Source organism: Salmo salar, chromosome 22, assembly GCF_965601325.2.
Source record: "Salmo salar chromosome 22, fSalSal1, whole genome shotgun sequence".
Lineage (NCBI taxonomy): Eukaryota > Metazoa > Chordata > Actinopteri > Salmoniformes > Salmonidae > Salmo > Salmo salar.
The window spans coordinates 10,842,870-10,868,424 of record NC_138312.1 but is presented as its reverse complement, the minus strand read 5'-3'; the positions used below and the strand labels follow the sequence as shown (position 1 = coordinate 10,868,424).

Below are 25,555 nucleotides of genomic sequence, written 5' to 3'. Positions count from 1 at the left end.
ATCCCCACAGCATGATGCTGCCACCACCATGCTTCACCGTAGGGATAGTATTGGCCAGGTGATGAGCGGTGCCTGGTTTCTTCCAGACATGACGCTTGCATTCAGGCCTAAGAGTTTAATATTGGTTTCATCTGACCAGATAATCTTGTTTCTCATGGTCTGAGAGTCCTTTAGGTGCCTTTTGGCAAACTCAAAGTGTGCTGTCATGTGCCTTTTAGTGAGGAGTGGCTTCCGTCTGGCCAATGATTGGCCTGATTGGTGAAGTGCTGCATAGACGGTTGTCCTTCTAGGCCCTTCTCCCCTGATTGCTTAGTTTGGCCAGGCGGCCAGCTCTAGGAAGAGCCTTGGTGGTTCCAAACTTCTTCCATTTAAAAATGATGGAGGCCACTGTGTTCTTGGGCACCTTCAATGCTGCAGATCTGTGCCTGGACACAATCCTGTCTCAGAGCTCGACGGACAATTCCTTTCGACATCATGGCTTGGTTTTTGCTCTGTCATGCACTGTCAACTATGGGACATAAAATAGAGAGGTTTGTACATTTCCAAATCATGTCCAATCAATTTAACATACCACAGGTGGACTCCAGTCAAGTTGTAGAAACATCTCAAGGATGATCAATGGAAACAGGATGCACCTGAGCTCAATTTTGAGTCTCATAGCAAAGAGGCTGAACACTTATGTAAATAAGGTATTTCTGTTTATTATTTTGAATACATTTGCAAACATTTCTAAAAACCTTTTTTCACTTTGTCATTATGGGGTTTGGTGTGTACATTGATGTGGAAAAAAACATATTTAATCCATTTTAGTATAAGGCTGTAACGTTTATCTACACTGATTGAAGTGGATTTAACCGGTGACATTAGTAAGGGATCATACTTTAACCTGGATTCACCTGGTCAGTCTATGTCAATTGGAAGAGACCATTACTTTTTGAAGATATTAAAGAATTAATCTGTCTGCCACCCATTAAAAATCATAAATGGCTTAAAATGAGCAGTATAAATCGAAAAATGTATCAGTCAAAGTGTTTGACAGTAATACCGCATAAAATTCAAGTCAGTTGAGAACATGCTTTTGATGTCTCAATACCTTGGCCTCGGGTCTATGAATTGATATATAAAACAACAATTGACACTTCAATCAATTCTTTTAAATTTAAGCTATAATATAAAATACTTGCTACAAAATGAATGCCCAATATATTGGGCATTGAACAGTCAGCCTTGTGCAGACTGTCATGAGGAAACAGAATCAATAGAACATATTTTATGGTACAGTCCATTGGTGGCTCGATTTTGGAGTCAGGTCCAGGAATGGTTGTTCAATCTTAATGTTTGTGTTCAGCAGGACCTGCAACCTGCATTGTTAGGGGATCTGAAAACCCACAATCAGTCAATGCGAAATATCATTATACTCCTAGGTAAAGTATACATTTTAGGGCAATATTGGTAGAAATCTTACAATTAGGGAAGTTCAGGACCCTCGTAAGACATCATAGTAAAATGAAGGGATGTATTGTAAAAGGAAATAGAAAAATTGCATTATACTGGGAAAGATGGGTTAATCTGTGGACATCGGAGGGTTGGAGTTAAGATCAGAATGAATAATGGATTGCGCTGTGGGTGAAAATCCAACACTTGAAGAAAGAGGAAGTTAGGAATATATGTATAATTATTTAACTACAGGTATCATAGAGCGAAATAACTGTAAGTCGCGGTATAAGTATTGTTGTCCATTAGCTGAATCCAATTAGGGTAGGGATGGAATGGTAGGGTGAAAAAAGTACTAAGAAGAAAAAATACAAATAATATACATACAAAATATAGTTGAAGTTGGAAGTTCACATACACCTTAGCCAAATACATTTAAACTCAGTTTTTCACAATTCCTGACATTTAGTCCTAGTAAAAATTCCCTGTCTTAGGTCACTTAGGACCACCACTTTATTTTAAGAATGTGAAATGTCAGAATAAAAGTAGAGAGAATTATTTCTTTCAGATTTTATTTCTTTCATCACATTCCCAGTGGGTTAGAAGTTTACATACACTCAATTAGTATTTGGTAGCATTGCCTTTAAATTGTTTAACTTGGGTCAAACGTTTCGGGTAGCCTTCCACAAGCTTCCAACAATAAGTTGGGTGAATTTTGCCGCATTCCTCCTGACAGAGCTAGTGTAACTGAGTCAGGTTTGTAGGCCTCCTTGCTCACACACGCTTTTTCAGTTCTGCCCACAAATGTTCTATAGGACTGAGGTCAGGGCTTTGTGATAGCCACTCCAATACCTTGACTTTGTTGTCCTTAAGCCATTTTTCCACAACTTTGGAAGTATGCTTGGGGTCATTGTCCATTTGGAAGACCCATTTGCGACCAAGCTTTAACTTCCTGACTGATGTCTTGATGTTGCTTCAATATATCCACATAAATTTCCTCCCTCATGATGCCATCTATTTTGTGAAGTGCACCAGTCCCTCCTGCAGCAAAGCACCCCCACAACATGGTGCTGCCACCCCCGTGCTTCACGGATGGTGTTCTTCGGCTTGCAAGCGTCCCCCTTTTTCCTCCAAACATAATGATGCAAACCGTAGTTTATTGTGGTTTCGGAGCAGTGGCTTCTTCCTTGCTGGGTGGCCTTTCAGGTTATGTTGATATAGGACTCGTTTTACTGTGGATATAGATACTTTTGACCCTGTTTCCTCCAGCATCTTCACAAGGTCCTTTGCTGTTGTTCTGGAATTGATTTGCACTTTTCGCACCAAAGTACATTCATCTCTAGGTGACAGAACGCGTCTCCTTCTTGAGCGGTATGACGGCGGCGTGGTCCCATGGTGTTTATACTTGCATACTATTGTTTGTACAGATGAACATGGTACCTCCAGGCATTTGGAAATTGCTCCCAAGGATGAACCAGACTTGTGGAGGTCTACAATTTTTGTCTGAGGTCTTGGCCTATTTCTTTTAAATTTCCCATGATGTTAAGCAAAGAGGCACTGAGTTTGAAGGTAGGCCTTGAAATACATCCGCAGGTACACCTCCAATTGACTCAAATGTCAATTAGCCTATCAGAAGCTTCTAAAGCCATGACATCTTTTTCTGGAATTTTCCACGCTGTTTAAAGGCACAGTCAACTTAGTGTATGTAAACTTCTGACTCACTGGAATTATGATACAGTGAATTATAAGTGAAATAATCTGTCTGTAAACAATTATTGGAAAAATTACTTGTGTCATGCACAAAGTAGATGTCCTAACCAACTTGCCAAAACTATAGTTTGTTAACAAGGAATTTGTGGAGTGGTTGAAAAACAAGTTTTAATGACTCCAAACTAAGTGTATGTAAACTTCCGACTTCAACTGTATAAACAATGCAATTGTTAAAGTGATGTTAAAAAAAGCCTATTGGCTAGTTTTGACATTATTTACAAACTGGAGTAAAAAAAAGAAGAAGCTAGATTTGACATTAAAAATCATCATCAATTGACTGAAAAGTATGAAAGGTAGAGGCCTCATAGCCTGGGGAGCTCTCTCGTTCTTCAGTTAAGAACTCCAGTCGGAACTCTGACGGCTGGGACACGTGTGGACGGTTATCAAAATTGAACTCATCCTCCGTCATGTCAGTAGTTGTCATAGTTGGATTATAGATTTGTGAACCATCGTAGAGTCCTCCTGAAATTACAAGTGTGTCGTCTGCTGCGAGGGATTCACCCACTGAAAATGCATTGAGTAGAGTTGTAAGAACTAATGTAACATTCACTACAGTGGCACAAATGTGTCAGCTGTAATACAATATATAATAATGTATTACACAAGAATGAAATGAATATAACATTCAATTAGAGCCTGCATGCACTGGCAATGTGTCTACATTTTAGTGAGAATGACAAAATCAATTTGAGATATTGACAAAAGATTTTATGAGAACATAATATATGAATTCTCTTACCTTCGGCCTCAGAGTTGTTATAGAGAGGTCGATGTGAGTATTGCCTCATCTGGTTCCATCTATTCAACGTGTACATAAATATTCCCAAAACAAACACCCCAAGCACAACACTGAAGAAAACCGTCATGAATTTTTCTGAATTGTCTAGTCCAAAACCTGTTGAATAAACCAGGAAAGATGTGAATAATTGAAATTCACTTACATTTTTGTTGTATAATAAATAATCATCTTTAAAGACAGACATATCAACCAGCAGCAGTTACCTTGTGTCACATTATGTGTTGCTGTTGTCATCGACGTGGCGGTATTGGTGGTTTGAGGAAGATTCTTAGTGGATTGTTGTGGTGGGATATTTGATGTACTGTTTTGGTTATCAGTGGTCTTGGCTGCTTGGGTGGTTGGTGGAGTGGAGGTGACAATACCTGGGACTGTCACGTCTGCTGATGTAGCATTAGCTGTAGGGGCCAAAGTTGATGGTGTTGACTCAGTGGTTGTGTTTGAGCTCTCAGCCAGTGCTGTTGTGGTTGTTGAGTTGTCCTGCACAGCATTGTGAGTTGTTGTTCCAGTGCTGTTCTGACTTGAGTTATGGTAACTTGTAGTAGAGAGAGCACCGTCAACAGTGACATTTGAAGGAGTTGACATGGCAGTGGTGTAGGTCTGGTTTGGAGCCATTGTCTCTGTGATTGCCGTAACCAAATGGATATTTGTGGCAGTGGCATTATTTCCTCTCTCAGAAGAGCTTGTTGTAGTTGTAGTCAAGGAAATGGCCAAAATAAAACTTGCCAGGGGTAGAGAAAGTCTGTGATCAATGGCCATCATGTTTTCTCTTTGGTCCTATAGTGAACAACATAATAAAAACATGTATTATAAGGATCCAAATGTAAAAACAAAAACAGCTGTGTATATACAGTGCTGACCAACCATATCTTAAAGTCCCTCAGGCTGTGTGTTCTAATATAGAAACAACACAAGCCTGTACTTGTCCTATTTTTTCACAGTCCCAAAGGATACCATACATATGAGTCACAACCAATGTTCTCTTGCAATGTTTTTGGCATTGAGCAAATTTCTGGTCTGCTGAGCGCAAACTTGAACGTTGTGAAAATTCTGTGCAACTTCCAGCGCGCGTTTACTGTGACCACTGAGGCTGTACCCGCTTTAAGTTACAGTGTTAACAGTGGCCAAGTAGGCTGCTGTGGCTATTTGATCACAATGTAGGCCTACCAGAGTGGCCTACCATCAAAAACAATGGACAAAATGCATCCCATAACATTTTAACATGTAAATAGCTGTTCTATCATTCAGCCTACAGTAGCAGCCAATGTGTGGTTTTCAATGTAGGCCTACATGAGGCTTTTGAAGAAGAAAAAAAAACAAGCAGGGCTCGACATTAACCTGTTTATCCACTTGTCCTTCAGACAAGGAGGTGACTGAAAATGGAGTTGTTTGATGCAAGAAACCACTTTACAAAATAAAATGTATTATTATTCCCATACCATTATTACAGAGAATCAGACAAATTATGCTACCATCTGCCTACTGGCTACTTAGCTTATTCAAGCCAGTGTCAAAATACAACACGACCTTTAACACATAAAAAAAGCTCTTTAGCTGACTCACTTTTCAAAAATGTCTAGAAAGGTACAATTGTGTTAATAACAAACTAGCAAAGGATATGAACAAAATGTGCACAGGTGGCCACATGCAGCTCTTGCTTTAATCGCAAAAGAAGCACATCTACTCACGACCACAGCTGTAAAGTCCAGATCAAAGCAAATGGCACGGATCCATATATGGCAATGGTCTATTTGCATATAGGCTTACTGCACCGGTCTGTGTAGTTTACGGGATGAGACCATGCCTGTCAATGAAAGAATTATACTCTGATGCGTTCTGCCTACAATGCAATCTCTTGCATTGTTCGTTTTGTTTCGGTATGTTGCATTGAAGGTGGCTAATATTGCGTTGATTCGATCACAATTTCCACAGTAAAGCGAACGCTGATAGTGTTAACTAACATGGAAAACTCTAGAAAGTTGAGCGAAGTTCAATTTCGTTCTTCTCTCGGTGGACTGCTTCTGCGCAGTAGTCCGAGGGGATCTGCGCAGCAGTCACGGGTTTTGGCGCGCGTGTAGTTGAGAGGAAACGTTGGTCACGACGCATGTTTTGTCATTGTATTCAGGTAGGCCTGCTGTGTATAGTAGCCTTTGTATTAGCAAAATGTTACAGCACATGTGTATTTGACCGAGGTAGGCAGAATCGCACCTATTTCAGCCCACTAAAGAATTAACATCATAATAACGAAACGAGAGCCTACAGTATAAAAAAAAACTACCATCTAGAAGACGGAGACAGTACAGGTGCATCAAAGCTGGGGCATAGAGACTAAAAAACGGCTTCTATCACCACTAGCCGGCCTCTGCCCAGTACCCTGCCCTGAACTTAGTCACTGTTACTAGCCGGCTACCACCAACCCTTCACCTTAGTGACTGTTGCCCTACGTACATAGGCATTGAACACTGGGTACTTCAATAATGTCTACATACCGTTTTACCTACTTCATATGTATACACTGTATTCCAGTCAAGGCTCATCCTATATAACTACTGATGCACACACCTTTCCTATTCATATACTGCCCATACACACCATTATATACATAAATACCAGTCTCAACATCAACAGTGAAGAGGCGACTCTGGGATGCTGGCCTTCTAGGCAGAGATGCAAAGAAAAAGACATATCTCAGATTAGCCAATAAAAAGAAAAGATTAAAATGGGCAAAATAACACAGACACTGGACAGAGATATGGCGTTTTCTTTGCAACTCTGCCTAGAAGGCCAGCATCCTGGAATTGTCTCTTCACTGTTGACGTTGAGACTGGTGTTTTGCGGGTACTATTTAATGAAGCTACCAGTTGAGGACTTGTGAGGCGTCTGTCATTGGAACACAGGAGTAATGGTTGCTGATAATGGGCCTCTCTACGCCTATGTAGATATTCCATAAAAAAAATCCGTCGTTTCCAGCTACAATAGTCATTTACAACATTAACAATGTCTATACTGTATTTCTGATCAACTTTATGTTATTTTAATGGACAAAAAATGAGCTTTTCTTTAAAAATCAAGGACATTTCTAAGTGACCCCAAACTTTTGAACAGTAGTGTATATATATTATAAACAGTAGTGATATATATATTCTGGTCTTTGACATTGCTCGTTCTGATATTTCTTCATTTAAATTAGTGTTATGTATACTGCACTGTCGAAGCTAGAAACATAAGCATTTCGCTGCACCTGCGAGAACATCCGTAAAAATGTGGTTGGAACCGGAACAATACCAATGCACCTGCCTTCTGAAACTAAGTAGAGGGCAACTGAAATATTAAGCACATATGGTGTTTAATTAACATGCTATCTTTCGACTGTGTTTTTGGCCTTCCCTATACCCTACCATTTTATTTTCACAGTCAACATTCAGAAAATAGTTTTAGCTCACCTTACACAGCCAGCACCCATGAGCGTGAAACCAGGAACTTGGTTTATTGCTTTGTTCTTCACTCCCTACAGACCGCAGAGAGCAGAAGGCTTGCTTTCATGGCCCAGTGAAATGTGAAGTGGGCGGTCCTCTTCTGTGTTCACTTCCTTTATTGTCTGCTGGTTGGCAAGGAGACCTGGTCATTAGTCAGAAAAACTCTTTACATGTAGGCTTACAGTCAACAAATCAGAACTTTTTGCAGATACGTTATCTTTAAGTTATTATTTAAACCAGTGTTCCGGAGAGGTAAGAAAGGAAGAAAATGTTTTCTCTACCTTTTTGGATGTTTGTGTATGGTAGGCTGCACAAATCGCTTTGTCTACTGCATGTTAACTGTATGTGACCCTGGGTATTTGCCCCACGAAAACAAATTGAAGTAGTATGTTAGTAGCGTACAGTTGTTTGTGGTTAATGAATATGGTCACCTCGGTAAAGATGCATGTGATGCATACAAGATACAGTATAACTGTTGCACTCCAAACCTGTTTAGAAATAAGCGTGCATTTGTGTCTAGCTCATTGCCCTGAACCAAGCAGGTTTATGAAAACAACTTGACAATGAAAGAAATCCCAAAAAGAACAATCACAGCACGCTAACTCGGTATACATGTCAGCACAATATTTATAGCCACAACATGAATATACAGTCAAATGTATTGTATCAGCCTAAAGGGCTGTAAAACACAAAATAAACATGATTACATATCAACTGCATATGCTCATATTATAAGTCCATTATTTGTAGTTACAAGTATGTTAGATGTATATTTTAATTTATGTATTTTTAATTAAATGTATTTTATCTATAATCTTAACACAATGTTGAAAAGTCATAAACCCCCACCTCACAATCCATCGACCCCAAACTGTTCACACCCCTCTTGTTGGTGATTTATTTTTGTTGTTGTTGCAGTTTTAAAGCTAATTTCCTCCAATTATAGACATTTTGCCATGTCATATGTGTGTTCACATGATACTTTAGTGACTCAACAAAAACAATGGAGGGGTTGAGGCCCCTGGTCAATTAATCTGGCCATGATAACTACAAGATTTAGATAGCTGGTTAGCCTAACATACCTACCTAGCTACCATAGGCTACCTAGTTGATCAACTGGACATTTTTGACAGGTTATAAATAGCTCTTTAAAGTCTGTCAGTGAGTGACATAGCAAGAGGAAAACTGCCCATACACTAACACATTTTGAATTGGTGCCTTGTGCATTCTCTACTATTACAACTCTCGACAGCGATAAATTGAAAGCCCAACTGAGCAAAAATAAATACATAAAAATAACATGTATGTTTTGTCAGACCCACGGTTCATATTGACCCTGTTGAATATGGGGTTAGTAATGCTAGTCCTTTGTTCTTGTGTTCTTGTTCTTCACACACACATTTGCTGATTAGAGACTTCATCTGCGTAATTACACACTTGGGCTTCCTTTTCTTAGCAATGAATTTCATTACAATAAAACTAGAATGGAAATGTGAGCGGACAAATCGTTCTCTTGGAGCACTCCAGTTGACAGAGTGTATTTAGCTTGGTGGCAGCGTCACATTTTAGTGACCTTCTCCACATCCTTATCCACAATGTTAAACTGAGAGTCTTTGAATCCAGCGTTGTTTGATCCATTCTTCAGCTCTGACCCAGCCTTTTCATTTATCTCAGGGTCTAATGCCTGTGGAAGACACACAAAGACCACACCAGGAGCCAGTTATTAACACACACAGAGATAGACACAGCCACAGAACATTCAATTCAGATGTAGGCCTACAGTATGAGAGAAAGAGAGAGAGAGAGAGAGGGTTGGAGGATGAGGCTTTACCTCTGAGTCCTTGCCACAGCCAGCGCAGAATAGATCACTTCTCCTTACAAAGAGATCCAAGCGTAGATTATCCTGCTTGCAGCCACCTGGAAAGACACAACACAGGGAGATGTCTGGCTTAACTAAATGCATACGATATCAATTTGAACGAGCCTAAGTCATTATGCTTAGGGCAAGGAGTTTTTCCGAAACCAAACTCCTCGTCAGGTCATGATGTCAAACATAACTCATAACATGCACTATGCTGTTAGGGTTAGCGCTAAAGGAGGTGTCCTCACCTGTGATCGCGCTTACCACCAGGCCCACGGTCACAGTCACCAGAGTGCCCAGGAGACAGAAGTACAAGTAGGACAGGGAGTACCATGAGTCTGCCAGAGCTGGCCGGTCACTGTAACAACAAGAGAAAGAGTCATACCTGAGCAACTTTATCTCAGCCCCCCTAACATATTAGCCCCGTGAAATCAGATTCCTTTCAATGAAACAGAATGTAAGCTGGCAAGATCAGGCTGGTTTAACAAGGCTGCTAACCCATAACTATAAGCACCATAGGACTGGTCAAAGGTAGTAAGTACACTATGGGGAATAGGGTGACTTTGGAGACAGTGGTTATAAAGTGACTGTGAGTAACTCACTCAGGCAGAGGGGTCAGTGTTACTGCCATGGTCCATGGGGCCAGGGTGGTGTAGTTCAGGTCCTGTGTGCGGTTACAGCCTGCCACACTGATTGGCAGGGGGTTGGTCTTATCAGCTAAGGGTGGGTATATCTGCGCTCCAATCCCTACCCACAGGGTAATAACAAGGCCCACTATCAATCCTGTGAGTCCCCCCTGCAAGGCATAAGGAAGCAGTCGCAGTACTGTCTTACCTATAGAGATACATTACATACATTTTTATATTGTCTAACGTTTAACATTGTTGTATTTAACAACAAAATATTGATTTGTATGTCAGGACTTTTATAGTATTTACAGATGTTCATTTCTCTTTGAATAATGAGTTAATCTGTCTTTAAGTATGAATGATGACATTGATATGAATAAGATTGGGGATACCTACTGTTGAGTTTGCTGTGCGCCAGAACATGCCTAGTACGTAAAGTCCAAGAAGAGGTCCACTTATCATTCCAAATATGGACAGTGCTGCCTGAAAAGAGACAACTGTTAGAAACATAAAGTGGAGGGGATGACTACCAGACAGCAGGTGGTGCTACAGAGCCACATCTGATTGTTTTCCTACCTGCAAAATGCTTCCCATCAGTGAAGCTATTGCAGCCATCCCAATGCACAAAAACCCGAAGAAAACACCTGGAATATGTCCAAAGATAATTAAATATCCGAAAAACATATGATGAACATATGATGATTAAGAATATATTTACATGTAAAGTAACAAGATATAATGTACATACTAAAGAAAAATTCTAACTGACCTTCTATATTTGTATCACATTATTATTTGAATGAACCCACATATCATTTTGTTAGTCTTACATAGGGCTGTGGCGGTCATGACATTTTGTCAGATGGTTATTGTTTTGTGTGAAACTCACTGAGGCCCATGTTGATCCAGGACACCTGTTTATCTGTCAGGTTCTTGCACACTGGCCTGACGAAGTCCTCCACAGTGACAGCCACCAGCGCATTGATGCTGGAGGACACAGTACTGAAACAGACACGAGGAGAAGAGAAATAATGTCCTTTGTCTGCAGGGAATTCATAGTTAAACACATTCATTGATAGGTTAGTAGTGGAATACCGCTTGTGTTTGGACCCAGGACGGGGTAGGGGGTCGTGAGGTGGGGTTGTGTTACTATGCCAATCAATTTAAATATCCATCTAGACCTTTTCCACCTAGAAAATATGTGTGACCAAACCTTCTCTATTTGGGTTCCCCTTGGAGTATACTCACCTTAGGGTACCACTGTATGCTGCAGACACAAACAATCCAGGGACTCCAGGATAGGCTGCCAGAGTGTCCATCACCAGGTAAGGAAGCAGCTTGTTTACACAAACACACACACACACACACCGGTCAGTTTCAAAATTTCATAACACTGCCGTAGTCAAATCAAATTCAAATCAAATCACATTTTATTTGTCACATGCTTTGTAGACAACAGGTGTAGAGTAACAATGAAATGTTTACTTATGGGTCCTTTTCCAACAATGCAGAGTTAAAAATAATAAGAAAAAAAATGGTGACACAGTGAATAGCATGGCTATATATAGGGAGTAGAAAATAACATGGCTATATATAGGGAGTAGAACATAACATGGCTATATATAGAGAGTAGAAAATAACATGGCTATATATAGGGAGTAGAAAATAACATGGCTATATATAGGGAGTAGAAAATAACATGGCTTTATGTAGGGAGTAGAAATTAACATGGCTATATATAGGGAGTAGAAAATAACAGTGCTTTATATAGGGAGTAGAAAATAACATGGCTATATATAGGGAGTAGAAAATAACAGTGCTTTATATAGGGAGTAGAAAATAACATGGCTATATATAAGGAGTAGAAAATTACAGTGCTTTATATAGGGGGTAGAAAATAACATGGCTATATATAGGGAGTAGAAAATAACATGGCTATATATAGGGAGTAGAAAATAACAGTGCTTTATATAGGGAGTAGAAAATAACATGGCTATATATAGGGAGTAGAAAATAACATGGATATATACAGGGAGTACCAGTACTGAGTCGATGTGCAGGGGTATGAGGTAATTGAGGTAGTTGTGTACTGTACATATAGGTAGGGGTAAAGTGACTAGCAGCTGCGTATGGGGTGAGTGTGTGTGTGTGTGTGTGTGTGTGTGTGTGTGTGTGTGTGTGTGTGTGTGTGTGTGTGTGTGTGTGTGTGTGTGTGTGTGTGTGTGTGTGTGTGTGTGTGTGTGTGTGTGTGTTGGGGTGTCAGTGGAAGTATGTGTGAGTGTGGGTAGAGTCCAGTGTACATGCATAGAGTCAGTGAAAGAGAGGGTCAAAAGGGTAGCAATTTGATTAGCTATTTAGCAGTCTTGTTTAGTCTTATGGCTTGGGGCAGATCTGTTCAGTGTCAGAGAGAGCAGTCTGGGGCTTGGGTGGCTGGAGTCTTGGACAATTTTTTGGGTCATCCTCTGAAACCGACAGGTATAAAGGTCCTGGATGGCAGGGAGCTCGACCCCAGTGATATACTGGGCCATACGCACTTCCCTATGTAGCGCCTTGCGGTTGGATGCCAAACAGTTGCCATACGAAGTGGTAATGCTGTCACGCCCTGATCTGTTTCACCTGTTCCTGTGATTGTCTCCACCTCCTCCAGGTGTCGCTTATTTTCCCCAGTGTATTTATCCCTGTGTTTCCTGTCTCTCTGTGCCAGTTCGTCTTGTATGTTTAGTCAAGTCAACCAGCGTGTTCTTTTCATACTCATTTTTACTATTCTCCTTTTCCTAGTCCTCTCGGTTCTGAGCCTTGCCTGTTTCTGGACTCTGTACCCGCCTGCCTGACCATTCTGCCTGCCATGACCACGAGCCTGTCTGCCACTCTGTACCTCCTGGACTCTGATCTGGTTTTAACCTTTTTGCCTGTCCACGACCATTCTCTTGCCTACCCCTTTGGATTATTAAACAGTGTAAGACTCCAACCATCTGCCTCCTGTGTCTGCATCTGGGTCTCGCCTTGTGCCTTGATAGTACGAACTGGCCATGACAGACCCAGCAGACTTGGACCAGCTCTGCCACACTGTCTCCCCGTAGGGAGTCACCATTAGGAGACATGAGGAGTTGGCCTTTTGGAAGGGCTCAGGTCCTTGACGGAATGCCACGACCATGGGTTAAAGGCTATTATGGAGCAAATCAGGGAGTTAGCTTAGAGGCTAAACCCAAATCACCCAGTAATTTTTCCCCTATCTGTGGTGAGTTTGTACAGCCTATCCCGGCTCCCTGAGAACCCCGCTTACCTCCTCCAGAGCTATATTCTGGGAATCCTGGTACCTGCCGGGGTTTTCATTCTCAGTGCTCGCTTATTTCTGAGCTACAGCGATCTTTGTTTCCTTCAGACAGATCGAAGATAGTGTATATTATTACGCTAATGTCGGGAAGGGCGATCTCCTGGGCTACGGCAGTTTGGGAGCAACAATCTGACATTTGTGGTCATCTGGAGGAATTCATGGCAGAAGTGAGAAAGGTATTTGAGTCTCCTGTTTCCGGGAGGAAGGCGGCCAGTAAACTGCTTGACTTACGTCAAAACTCCCATAGTGTGGCAGACTACGCGGTTGATTTCCGCACATTAGCCGCTGAGGATGCCTCGAATCCGGAGTCTCTTTCCAATACTTTTTTGCACAGATTATCTGAGGAGGTAAAGGATGAGCTAGCTACTCGGGAATTGCCGATCGATTTCGACTCGCTTATCTCCCTTACCATTAAAATTGATGGACGCCTAAGGGAACACAAGAGTGAGAGGAAGTCTGGTCTCGGACACACTCATGCACCCGCTATGGCGCGTTCACCTCCAAGGGAATCTGGAAGTTTAAGAAGGCAGTTCTTCCGAGAGGATTCGAAGCCACCCGAGCACTCTCGGGAATCTACGACGGGTGAATTGGATACTCCTGAGCGTATGCAGTTGGGAAGAGCTAGGTTATCAGTGTCACATCTGCTCCTCCTACGCCCTCTGGTGTTCATCCTGTGTCTTCTTGACCTGCAGTTACTCCCCCTGTAAACTCTCTCTCCCTCTCCCTCTCTGTGTGATTGCGTGGTTGGAGACAGGTGTGCTGGAGTCAGAGCAGATCCCTACCAGCTGCAACTCGTTCCATAATCAAGACCTCTACAAATACTCAGTCCTGCCACTTCCACTCTGCCAGATTGTAATCTCTGCTCAGTCAGTTCATGATCCTAGCCATTTATGATTATTCAAGATCCTGTTACACTGCTGTGCCTGTTTCCATGCATGACACCATTTATCCTCTCATTGCAGTTACCGCTCTGTCTCTGCCTCCTGTCACCTGCTCCACATCTCACCACCCAACTACCTTGCTCTGGATTTTACTCACCATGGTGGTGAGTAAAATCCATGGTGAGTCAGACTGGGAGTTCACCCCCACACCCCTTTTTGCTCTTGTGCTGTGGGGAGACCAGTCTAAGTCTCTCTGAGTGCTCATTGACTCTAGGGCTGATGCAAGTTTTATGGATGCCACGATAGCTTCGGAGCTTAGTATTCCCACTCAGCCTCTCTCTGTGCCCATGGATGCTAGGGCACTGGATGGCCGCTCTATAAGGAAAGTCACCCATAGTACTGTGCCCGTTCAATTACGGATTTCTGGTAACCACAGTGAGACCATACAGTTCCTCCTCATTGCATCTCCCCATGTTCCGGTTGTTTTGGGATTTTGCTGGCTTCAAAAGCACAATCCGATGATTGATTGGACCACAAGCTCCATCCTGGGTTGGAGCCCATCTTGACATTCCCACTGCCTTCAAGCAGCACAGCCTTCCTCAAGTCATCTTCCTCTGGATGTTAGCAAGACTGTGGATGTCTCTGCTATCCCCACAGAATGCCATGATCTCCTGGAAGTGTGCTACTTCCCTTCCCCCGCACCGTCCTTATGATTGTGCCATTGACCTTCTCCCAGGCACTACACCACCTCGGCATTGATTGTATTCTCTGTCTGGACCAGAGACCAAAGCTATTGAGGAGTCTCTGGCCACTGGGGCCATGCATCCGTCTGCATCTCCTGCCGGTGCAGGGTTTTCTTTGTGGAGAAGAAGGACAAGACCCTGCATCCGTGCATTGACTACCGGGAACTTAATGACCTTACTGTCAAGAATCGTTAGCCCCTACCTCTCCTCGGCGTTTGAACCTCTCCAGTGGGCCACCGTATTTTCCAAGTTGGACCTTCGAAATGCCTACCACCTTGTTGGGATATGCGAGGGGGATGAGTGGAAGACAGCCTCAACACAGCCAGTGGACACTATGAGTACCAGGTCATGCCATTTGGACTCACCAACACCCCAGCTGTTTTCCAGGCTTTGGTCAATGATTTGCTTCGGGACATGCTAAACCGGTTTGTGTTCGTGTGCCTTGACGACATCCTGTTTTTTTCCCGATCTGCACAAGAACATGTTCTTCATGTCAGACAGGTCCTTCAGCACCTCCTGGAGAACCAACTGTTCTTGAAAGCCGAGAAGTGTGAGTTGCACCGCTCTACAATCACCTTTCTGGGATATGTCATTGCTGAGGGCAATGTTCTGGTAGATCCTGGAAAGGTGAAAGCAGTGGTGGATTGGCCTCAACCAACGTCCAGGGTGCAGTTGCAACGGTTTCTTGGGTTTGCAAACTTCAGTCTAAGTCTCTCTGAGTGCTCATTGACTCTAGGGCTGATGCAAGTTTTATGGATGCCACGATAGCTTCGGAGCTTAGTATTCCCACTCAGCCTCTCTCTGTGCCCATGGATGCTAGGGCACTGGATGGCCGCTCTATAAGGAAAGTCACCCATAGTACTGTGCCCGTTCAATTACGGATTTCTGGTAACCACAGTGAGACCATACAGTTCCTCCTCATTGCATCTCCCCATGTTCCGGTTGTTTTGGGATTTTGCTGGCTTCAAAAGCACAATCCGATGATTGATTGGACCACAAGCTCCATCCTGGGTTGGAGCCCATCTTGACATTCCCACTGCCTTCAAGCAGCACAGCCTTCCTCAAGTCATCTTCCTCTGGATGTTAGCAAGACTGTGGATGTCTCTGCTATCCCCACAGAATGCCATGATCTCCTGGAAGTGTGCTACTTCCCTTCCCCCGCACCGTCCTTATGATTGTGCCATTGATCTTCTCCCAGGCACTACACCACCTCGGCATTGATTGTATTCTCTGTCTGGACCAGAGACCAAAGCTATTGAGGAGTCTCTGGCCACTGGGGCCATGCGTCCGTCTGCATCTCCTGCCGGTGCAGGGTTTTCTTTGTGGAGAAGAAGGACAAGACCCTGCATCCGTGCATTGACTACCGGGAACTTAATGACCTTACTGTCAAGAATCGTTAGCCCCTACCTCTCCTCGGCGTTTGAACCTCTCCAGTGGGCCACCGTATTTTCCAAGTTGGACCTTCGAAATGCCTACCACCTTGTTGGGATATGCGAGGGGGATGAGTGGAAGACAGCCTCAACACAGCCAGTGGACACTATGAGTACCAGGTCATGCCATTTGGACTCACCAACACCCCAGCTGTTTTCCAGGCTTTGGTCAATGATTTGCTTCGGGACATGCTAAACCGGTTTGTGTTCGTGTGCCTTGACGACATCCTGTTTTTTTCCCGATCTGCACAAGAACATGTTCTTCATGTCAGACAGGTCCTTCAGCACCTCCTGGAGAACCAACTGTTCTTGAAAGCCGAGAAGTGTGAGTTGCACCGCTCTACAATCACCTTTCTGGGATATGTCATTGCTGAGGGCAATGTTCTGGTAGATCCTGGAAAGGTGAAAGCAGTGGTGGATTGGCCTCAACCAACGTCCAGGGTGCAGTTGCAACGGTTTCTTGGGTTTGCAAACTTCAACCGCCGTTTCATTCGGGACTACAGCACCCTGGCGGCCCCCCTCTCAGCACTCACCTCTCCCAAGGTACCGTTCAAATGGTCTCCAGCTGTCGACAAAGCCTTTGTGGACCTGAAGCATCGGTTCACAACAGCACCCATCTTCATCCATCCGGACTCCTTGCGTCAATTTGTGGTGGAAGTAGATGCTTCGGATTTTGGAGTGGGGGCCATCCTGTCCCGGCGATCTGCCCAGGACCAGAAGCTTCATCCCTGTGCCTTCCAGTCCCATCGTCTCAATCCTGATGAAAGGAACTACGATGTTGGCAACCGAGAATTCCTGGCGGTGAAGATGGCGTTGGAAGAGTGGAAGCACTGGCTGGAAGGAGCAGAACAGCCATTCCTGGTCTGGACCGACCTTACAAACCTGGAATATCTCCGTACAGCCATGCGCCTCAACTCCAGGCAGGCTCGGTGGGCCCTCCTGTTCACCAGATTTAACTTCACCATCTCCTGCCACCCAGGGTCAAAGAATGTGAAGCCTGACGCCCTCTCCGGCCTATACAGTTCCTCTGCCACACCCTCGACCTCTGAAACCATTCTCCATACCTCATGCCTTGCTGCCACTGTGGATTGGGGTATTGAAAACCTGGTCCGCGAGGCACAACGCTCCCAGCCTGGAACTGAAGGGGGCCCGGCTAACCGGCTGTTTGTCCCTAATCCAGTCCAGTCCTGGAAATGGCTCATTCCTCCAGGCTGACCTGTCATCCAGGGTCCCGTCGTACACTAGCCTTCCTCCGACAACGGTGGCCAACAATGGTCCCTGACGTCTCTGCCTTTTTGCTGCATGCACAGTGTGTGCTCAGAACAAGACTCCATGGCAAGCTCCTTCTGGCCTCATTCAGTCACTACCGGTCCCTCATCGTCCCTTGTCTCATATCTCTGGACTTTGTCACTTGGCTCCCTCCTTCTGATGGCAACACTGTCATTCTGACGGTAGTTGATCGGTTCTCCAAGGCCGCCAATTTCATCTCTCTCCCCAAACTACCAAGGAGATGGCCCAGCTTATGGTGCAGCATGTCTTCCGGATCCATGGACTCCCAGTAGACATGGTCTTCGATCAGGGTCCTCAGTTCTCGTCACAGTTCTGGTACCCATGCTGCACCCTTATTGGGTCATGGGACAGTCTGTCATCCGGATTCCATCCCCAAACTAACGGTCAGTCAGAGCGAGTCAACCAAGACCTGGAGACCACCTTAAGGTGCCCGGCCTCAACCAACCCCACTACCTGGAGCCGTCAACTGGTCTGGGTGGAGTATGCCCGGAACACCCTTCCCAATTCTGCCACGGGACTCACCCCATGGAGCACTCGAAAGGGGAATCAGCCTCCACTCTTCCTGGAACAAGAGCAGGAGGTCAGCGTACCCTCGGCCCAGATGTTTTTCCACCGTTGTTGACGTACCTGGAGAAGAGCCAGGGCGGCTATTCTCAAGACCAACTCCAGGTATCGTTGACATGTGGACCGTCGCCGGACCCCAGCTCGCCGCAACCGCACTGGGCAGAGGGTATGGCTTTCCACTAGGGATCTGCCCCTTTGGGTAGAGTCCCGCAAGCTGTCTCCTCGGTTCATTGGTCCTTTTCTCATCTCCAGAGTCCTGAGTTCCACTGCTGTCCATCTTGTGTTACCCCGTACCCTCCTTATTCACCCTACCTTCCATGTGTCTAGGATTAAGCCCATGTCTCACTGTCCTTTGTCTTCTGTCGCCAGGCCCATCCCTCCCCCCCGGGTTATCGGTGGCCAGCCAGTGTATACGGTGAGACGCCTCCTGAAGGTTCAACCACAGGGCAGAGGTTTCCAGTACCTGGTTGACTGGGAGGGTTATGGCCCGGAGGAGAGGTGCTGGGTCCCGGCTAAAGACATCTTGGACCCGGCCTTCGCTGAGCTGTAGTCAATGAACAGCATTCTCACATAGGTGTTCTTTTGTCCAAGTGGGAAAAGGCAGTGTGGAGTGCAATAGAGATTGCGTCATCTTTGGATCTGTTGGATAAGTATGCGAATTGGAGGGTCCAGGGTGTCTGGGTGATGGTGTTGATGTGAGTAATTTCAAAACCAGCCTTTCAAAGCATTTCATGGCTACAGATGTGAGTGGTTAGGGGCGATGGTCATTTAGATGGGTTACCTTGGCGTTCTTAAGCACAGGGACTATGGTGGTCTGCTAGAAACATGTAGGTATTACAAACTGGGTCAGGGAGAGGTTGAAAATGTCAGTGAAGACACTTCGCAACTGGTCAGCGCATGCTCTAAGTATGTGTCCTGGTAATCCGTCTGGCCCTGCCGTATTTTGAATGTTAATCTAAGTGATCACACAGTCTTCCGAAACAGCTGGTGCTCTCACGCATGGTTCAGTGTTGTTAGCCTCGCAGCGAGCATAGAAGGCATTTCCCTGATTTGGTAGGCCCCTGTCACTTTGCAGCTCGTGGCTATGTTTCCCTTTATAATCCGTGATAGTTTGCAAGCCCTGCCACATCCAATGAGCATCAGAGCCGGTGTAGTAGAATTTGATCTTAGTCCTGTTTTGATGCTTTGCCTGTTTGATGGTTCCTTGGAGGACGTAGCAGGATTTCTTATAAGCATCCGCGTTAGTGTCCCGCTCCTTTCAAGCGGCAGCTCTAGCCTTTATCTCAGTGCGGACATTGCCTGTAGTCCATGGCTTCTGGTTGGGATATGTATGGAAGGTCACTTTGGGGAAGAAGACGTCGGTGCACTTAGTAATGAAGCCAGTGATTAATGTGGTAAACTCTTCAATGCCATCGGATTAATCCCGGAACATATTCCAGTCTGTGCTAGCAAAACAGTCCTGTAATTTAACATCTGCTTAATCTGACCACTTCTGAACTAAGCGTGTCACTGGTACTTCCTGTTTGAGTCTTTGCTTGTAAGGAGAAATCAGGAGGACAGAGTTATGGTCAGATTTGCCAAATGGAGGGCGAATGAGAGCGTTGTATGCATGTCTGTGTGAGTAAAGATCATTTTTAGTTGTTTTTTTCCCCCTATAGTCGCACAGGTGACATGCTGGTAGAAATTATGTAAAACGGATTTCAGTTTTCCTGCATTGAAATCACCAGCCACTAGGAGCGCCTTCCTCTGGAAGAGCATTTTCTTGTTGGCTTATGGCCTTACAGCTTATTGAGTACAGTCTTAGTGCCAGCATCGGTTTGTGGTGGTAAATAGACAGCTATATTAACCATAGCTGTCTTACACTTACTTACCTGATCAACTGCCCCTACATCACCGTTAGTGAATGGATCACAGTCTTTGTAAATGGAGTACATGGTGAGGCCGGAGAACACTGCTAAGCTCACAGTCAACCAGAGACCAATTATATTCCCATAGAGTGACCTGAAGGTATTAAAGAAAGCAAACATGGAACAAACACTCATATTGCTATTCTTCTTTCACAGCTTTTCCTGTATGAATGTTCTAAATTGTGGAAAGTAGGAGTGCACCTTACAGTTTGGCTTGGGTTAGGGTTTTGCAAGAGATGTAACGCTGCACCTGTGACTGGTTGATGGAGTAAATGGACACCCACATTATACTGCCACCAACCACAATCGTCCAGAACGTGTGACGCTTCAAAGGGTCTGGATCAAAACTGCATTAGAAGGTATTAAATTGAAAATGCTCAGTAAACTATGAGTCATACTGTGCTGGTAATTCATTTTTATCATTGTAGCTATTCAATCCCTGCATGACATTTGTGGACATTATACTTACTCAAACGCGCTGAGCCTGCCTCCCTGGTAGCAGTCGTCCCAGATCTTCCCCAGGCCCCCCTGGATGACAGCCCCCCTGGCGATGACAGCCACGAAACCTGCTAACATGATCACCATCTGAAACACGTCTGTCCATATCACCGCTTTCAGACCTCCCTGAGAACAACAATACAACATGGAGTCAGGGGAAGGAATGTACAGTATGTCGTAACCTCATGTACACAAAAGAGGTATGTTCATGTGTAGGTTCTGTTGTGTTTCCTGGACCCTAGTAATTGCCCATAACTAGGGCACAGAGTTTTCCTTGCATGGTCATGTCATGGGGTCAGGAAAAACTCCTGGCCTTGGTCATGTGTATTGTCACAGCAGGAAGGTGTTGATTGCTGATTGGGAGTGTGAGATGAGCCACTGACCAGGGTACAGTAGAGGATGCACACCACCCCAGTGGCCACCAGCACTCCCCAGAGGTCCATCCCTGTGACTGAAACACACAGAGGTACAGACCCGTTTACATGACATGTCCAAATAATACTCTTCAACTGTTTCCTTGAGATTAAACTATATACATATGAATCATGTATGATATCACTTAACCTAACAATATCTGCATGTTCTCTTTTGAGCTGCTGATAGCATCAATTCAATAACAATTAGACAACACAATCATCAGATCATAGACCAATTTAATTAGCTAAAGATGTATAATCAGCCAGACCCTCGATCAACGCACATATAATATTATTGTGGTTTGGATAAGGGACATGACAGAGGTACTTTGCATATGACTTACTTTGATTGAGTGCGAGAGCTGGCGCATATATGACCATACCAGTGTACAGGGCCTGAAAGAAACACAGCAATTAGTTGATTGATGTTAACATATACTTGATGCACATTCATAAAGGTGGAATGTTTACCTGAGATGGCCAGATGGCTTCAGAAAAACAGGCAATGGAAAAAAGAAGGGCAATTTTTTGTCGTTAAAGTATTACAGATATTATTGTTTCCACCAATTCCTTAGGGAAGTATTGCCTATCCTTTCATCCCATCTTCATGATGTTAACTGAATATTTACCGTTTGTGTGATGTACATGGATGTCCCGATCACCCGAATCAACTTATTAAAGCGCATCTCCAGATACTGCAGAGAAAATAAACATTTTAGTCAAACCTGGCCTGATTTCATTGGCTTTTTACACTTGTAAATATTTGTTCCTACCCAGCTAATAACAACATGTTCCCAAATTGTTTGAGAACGTTCCCGTAAGTGTCTCATTAGGTCACTAACCCTCAGAAAACTGAACACGTGAATTTTCTTGCAACATCCCATGAAATGTTTTTAGAACATTAATGTTGTATATTCTGAGAACATGGTAACCATGTTCTGAGTATGTTCTGTTTCAAATTAAGGGAATGTTCCTCCTAACTCTGACATAAAAATCTGCTAAAAGGGTTCTCGGAAGGTCTTTGTTAACATAGATTGTTCCCCTAACTAATGGAAAACTGGACACTCAAACATTAGGGGAACATTACGTGTAACATTACAATAATGTTCTTTCTCCCTAGAATTGTTATCTGGGTAATCAGGAAGTGATGAAAATGAAAGATGCATAGACTTTTCAGAAGTATATCCTGGTTCACACCTACCAAGCTATCCACAACTCTGGACCCAAGTATCTCTTGTACCTCATTCTACCCTCCTGCCCCACATGCACCCCTCACTCCTCCAGGTCCGTCTACCTTCAGCACCCCCGCAGTAGACTAAAAACAGGGCTTTCAGACACTATTAGGGCTGCAGACTCTCGTTCCTACTTTAAGGCATAGCTCAAGACTGTGCTGTTCAGAAAAGCTTTCAAGGACCTCAGCAAATTCTGTTATTGTGTCCTCTGGATCTGGCGACACCTGTATATAGCTTTGATTGTTGTCTGTGTTCTATGTTCTGGATTGTTTTTATTATTATTTATTATAAAATGTTTGCACCTTGGGTCTGAGAAAAGCGCTTCACAAATTAGAATCATCATTATTATCTGCAAGTCTAAAGCCTCAACATTATTTTGATTAAGTCATCAATGGTTTCTTTGTCAAAACAAAGGAAATAATTGTATGGACTTTTAATGCAATTAGTCACATATTTAGTTATCATATATGCTGAATGAAACAGATGTAACAGGAAGACACCCCTCCTGGATTAGATTGCTTTCATGGATCAGTGATGAATCATTAGTTAAATTACAACGGATAGACATGTTAGACATCACCCTCTCATCTACACCTCTCCCTGCTGATTCATCTTATCATCTCATCTACACCCAACCGCTTACCCAAGTTCCCCTATTCCTCTTCACTTTATCTCCATCCACGTTGATTGCACTTGCTGTTTGACCGGTACAATAGACCCAGTGGAATAGTCACAAAAGTACAATGTATTTGACCCAGGTGGGTCTGACACTGGTATATCTCCTTACCTCATAGGTGCTGGTGATGCCCAGGCGGTAGAAGAGAGGGACAAAGATCTCGGCGGTGATGATGGACATGATGGCATAGGAGATGGCAAAGATCCAGTAGTCCGTCCCAAACCGATAGGCTTCGGCTGGCGTGCCGATCACGGTGATGCCAGACATGAAGCTGGCAGTGAGGGACATGGCAACGGGCACCGCTGTCATCTGACGGCCCCCCAGTAGGAACTCACCGCTGTTGTTGTTCTTGCGGCCCCGGATGGCTTGGAACAGGCCAATGCCAGCTGCCCCCAGGACTGTGCCCACAAATACCACATAGTCCCATACTGAGAACGAGGCCACGGGGCCCCCTGTGCCGATCGTCATGGTTAATGAGCCCAGAAGAGATCTCTCAGGCAGGGACCAACACTTATCTCACCTTTACTATGTAAATACCTTCACCCACTGCTCGTAACTTAGATCTTACAGGTTGATTGTTAGGCAATGTTGCTAATATTTAATTTCCTTTCTTTCCAATGCACACAATTTTTCCTATTTAAAATTCGATCAAATAAATGTATTATGAATTACAGAATTATTTAACTTTCACAAAGGAGAATTATTATTTAATTTTTCTTAAGAATGTCAAAATAAAACAATTTTACTAAAATTGAGGCCAACCCGTTTTTCAGTTTTCCAAGAGAACAAACCAATAGCACATCAATTCTCAGTCAACTAGATATGCACCTCAGGAATGCCAGTATCAATACAGATTAAGTGTTGAAATTATTGCAGTTATTTGACAGTTACAATAGACATCCACAATGGAAAGAAATGTTCTTCTACAAACATCCTAGAATCCCAAGAACTAATGTCCAATATTCCTATGTGATAAGTCTTCCTTACTTGTTGAGGTTGAACAACGCTGAAAACTACTAGCAAAGCATCCTCCAGTTTAGCAAGACTTCCTTGTATGCTCCCCTTGTCCTGACAAAAGCATGGAAGAACACACTATTGGTGCTGGTTAACCATAAATACAACTTTAATGAATCATCACCCAAGGACAACAGATACAGAATTCATCACACCGCCTTCCAAGATTGTAAAACGGAATGATCTTTATATCTGACTTCATAAAGTGTGTTTGGCCTGCAAGCTGCTCTAGCATTCAATAGAAATATACTGTTGGTTTTATTATTGAGGTAAATCACCATGCATTGTCAGCCTGACACTGTTGTAACTGTCGAAGCATGGGATCCGCATCAAGAACTCCTGCAATATTTATGGACTCTAAGACCAAACTTTTTTATTATATTTTGTATCATTTTCGTGTGTTTTTGTTCTACCTTATGTTATTTTTAGTACTACAATTATATTGATTACTGCATTGTTGGGTTTAGAGCTTGCAAGAAAGGAAGTTACAATGCAGTTACAACCCTGTATCAGTGAACATGACATTAAAACTTGACTGATTAGACATTCCAGACAAGCAACGTCAGCTGTGAGATAGAACAACACATGCAGTCATTGATCAGCCATTGATGAGTCATTCCATCCCATTGCATGAGTCAGTATATTGGAAAAATAATTTTGGATGCAAGCACTTTTTGAAATAGAAGACAATGTTCAGTTTTTGGGGAAAATAAGGATACTGAATCACTCAAGGACTCAGTTACAACCTTACATGACCATGAGATGCAGGGATAATCCTCTATACAATCATGAACATCAAATTAAAACACTTAAACTGCAATATGAAACTTTTTGGGCTACTGACCAAATTCACATAGAAATGTGAGTTATAGATCTGTCATTCTCAATGAAAGCAAGTCTAAGAAGCAGTATATCTGTTCTATGTGCGTTTTTTTCTATGCTTCCCCTTCTTAACCCTCCTGTTGTGTTCGTTTCATGTTAATTAATTCTGTGTTCCCGGCCCAAAATTACCCCCCCATTATAGCTGATTATAAATCCATAATAATACACATATTATCACCTAATATTGTGTTAGATCTTTTTACCAACTTAAGTTTTTGTGAACATTATAAGTTTTGAATTTCTATTTGCTATTTATGGCCTGTAGGCCTCATTGACCTGAGCTCAAACAACTTGTTTTTGAGTAAAGAAAGCATAATGTATGGATTATTTTGACTATAACAAATACTCAGATGAAACATATTGTGCTATTTATCACAGACTATCTGTGTCAAAGTTTAACAAGGACATTTGTTTTGAAACCATTTCAAATTTTTAAATAGTAGGCCCAAAATAACATCTGTTGTGTTCCTGGCCAAAACAGACCGGTATGATTTTATTAGTAAAGAAAGGACATAGGCCCAAAACTACACATGAAAACTTTAGCATATTACAAAATGAATGTCTGAACACATTAAAGAACAACAGTAACAATAACAGTATTACTAACAATAACAAAAACATTCAAATAGAGTTGACTCCATATTGTTCACAAATTCAATGAGCATTTCCACAAACAACATCTTATTTTTATGTTGCAGATAAAACAATCTGGTAATAGAAAA

General features: G+C 43.2%; 1 protein-coding gene and 1 non-coding gene across 3 annotated transcripts; both read right to left on the bottom strand.

Annotated features, from left to right (window-relative positions):
- Positions 1 to 676: 676 nt before the first annotated feature.
- Positions 677 to 7,579, bottom strand: si:ch211-105j21.9 (uncharacterized). Its single transcript, XR_014382124.1, has 4 exons — positions 7,444 to 7,579; positions 4,207 to 4,777; positions 3,944 to 4,099; positions 677 to 3,708 (listed from the first exon to the last, which is right to left on the bottom strand). It is a non-coding gene; the product is annotated as an uncharacterized si:ch211-105j21.9 (transcript).
- Positions 7,580 to 8,085: 506 nt separating this feature from the next.
- On the bottom strand, positions 8,086 to 24,048 carry LOC106582730 (sodium-coupled monocarboxylate transporter 1). Of its 2 annotated transcripts, XM_045705362.2 has the most exons (16): positions 23,925 to 24,039; positions 23,049 to 23,335; positions 21,659 to 21,724; positions 21,374 to 21,425; positions 20,997 to 21,064; positions 20,585 to 20,739; positions 20,322 to 20,462; positions 20,080 to 20,209; positions 11,215 to 11,303; positions 10,856 to 10,968; positions 10,543 to 10,610; positions 10,363 to 10,449; positions 9,940 to 10,133; positions 9,586 to 9,695; positions 9,308 to 9,393; positions 8,086 to 9,160 (listed from the first exon to the last, which is right to left on the bottom strand). In XM_045705362.2, exons 2-16 carry the CDS (start codon positions 23,244 to 23,246, stop codon positions 9,035 to 9,037), a joined length of 1,683 nt encoding a protein of 560 aa, XP_045561318.1. In that variant the 5' UTR covers positions 23,247 to 23,335; positions 23,925 to 24,039; the 3' UTR covers positions 8,086 to 9,034. The 2 variants fall into 2 exon arrangements, with proteins under 2 accessions (XP_045561318.1, XP_014021578.1); XM_014166103.3 differs by having other exon boundaries at positions 23,049 to 24,048.
- Between the last annotated feature and the right edge of the window lie 1,507 nt (positions 24,049 to 25,555).

Excerpts from the sequence above, each read along its gene's own strand:
- LOC106582730 (XM_014166103.3), bottom strand. The coding sequence starts at position 23,405 with ATGACGATCGGCACAGGGGGCCCCGTGGCCTCGTTCTCAGTATGGGAC. Across the intron at positions 21,065-21,373 it reads AGCTCTCGCACTCAATCAAA|TCACAGGGATGGACCTCTGG; the intron begins GTAAGTCATATG and ends TGTGTGTTTCAG. Across the intron at positions 20,210-20,321 it reads ACCCTAACCCAAGCCAAACT|GTCACTCTATGGGAATATAA; the intron begins GTAAGGTGCACT and ends TAATACCTTCAG.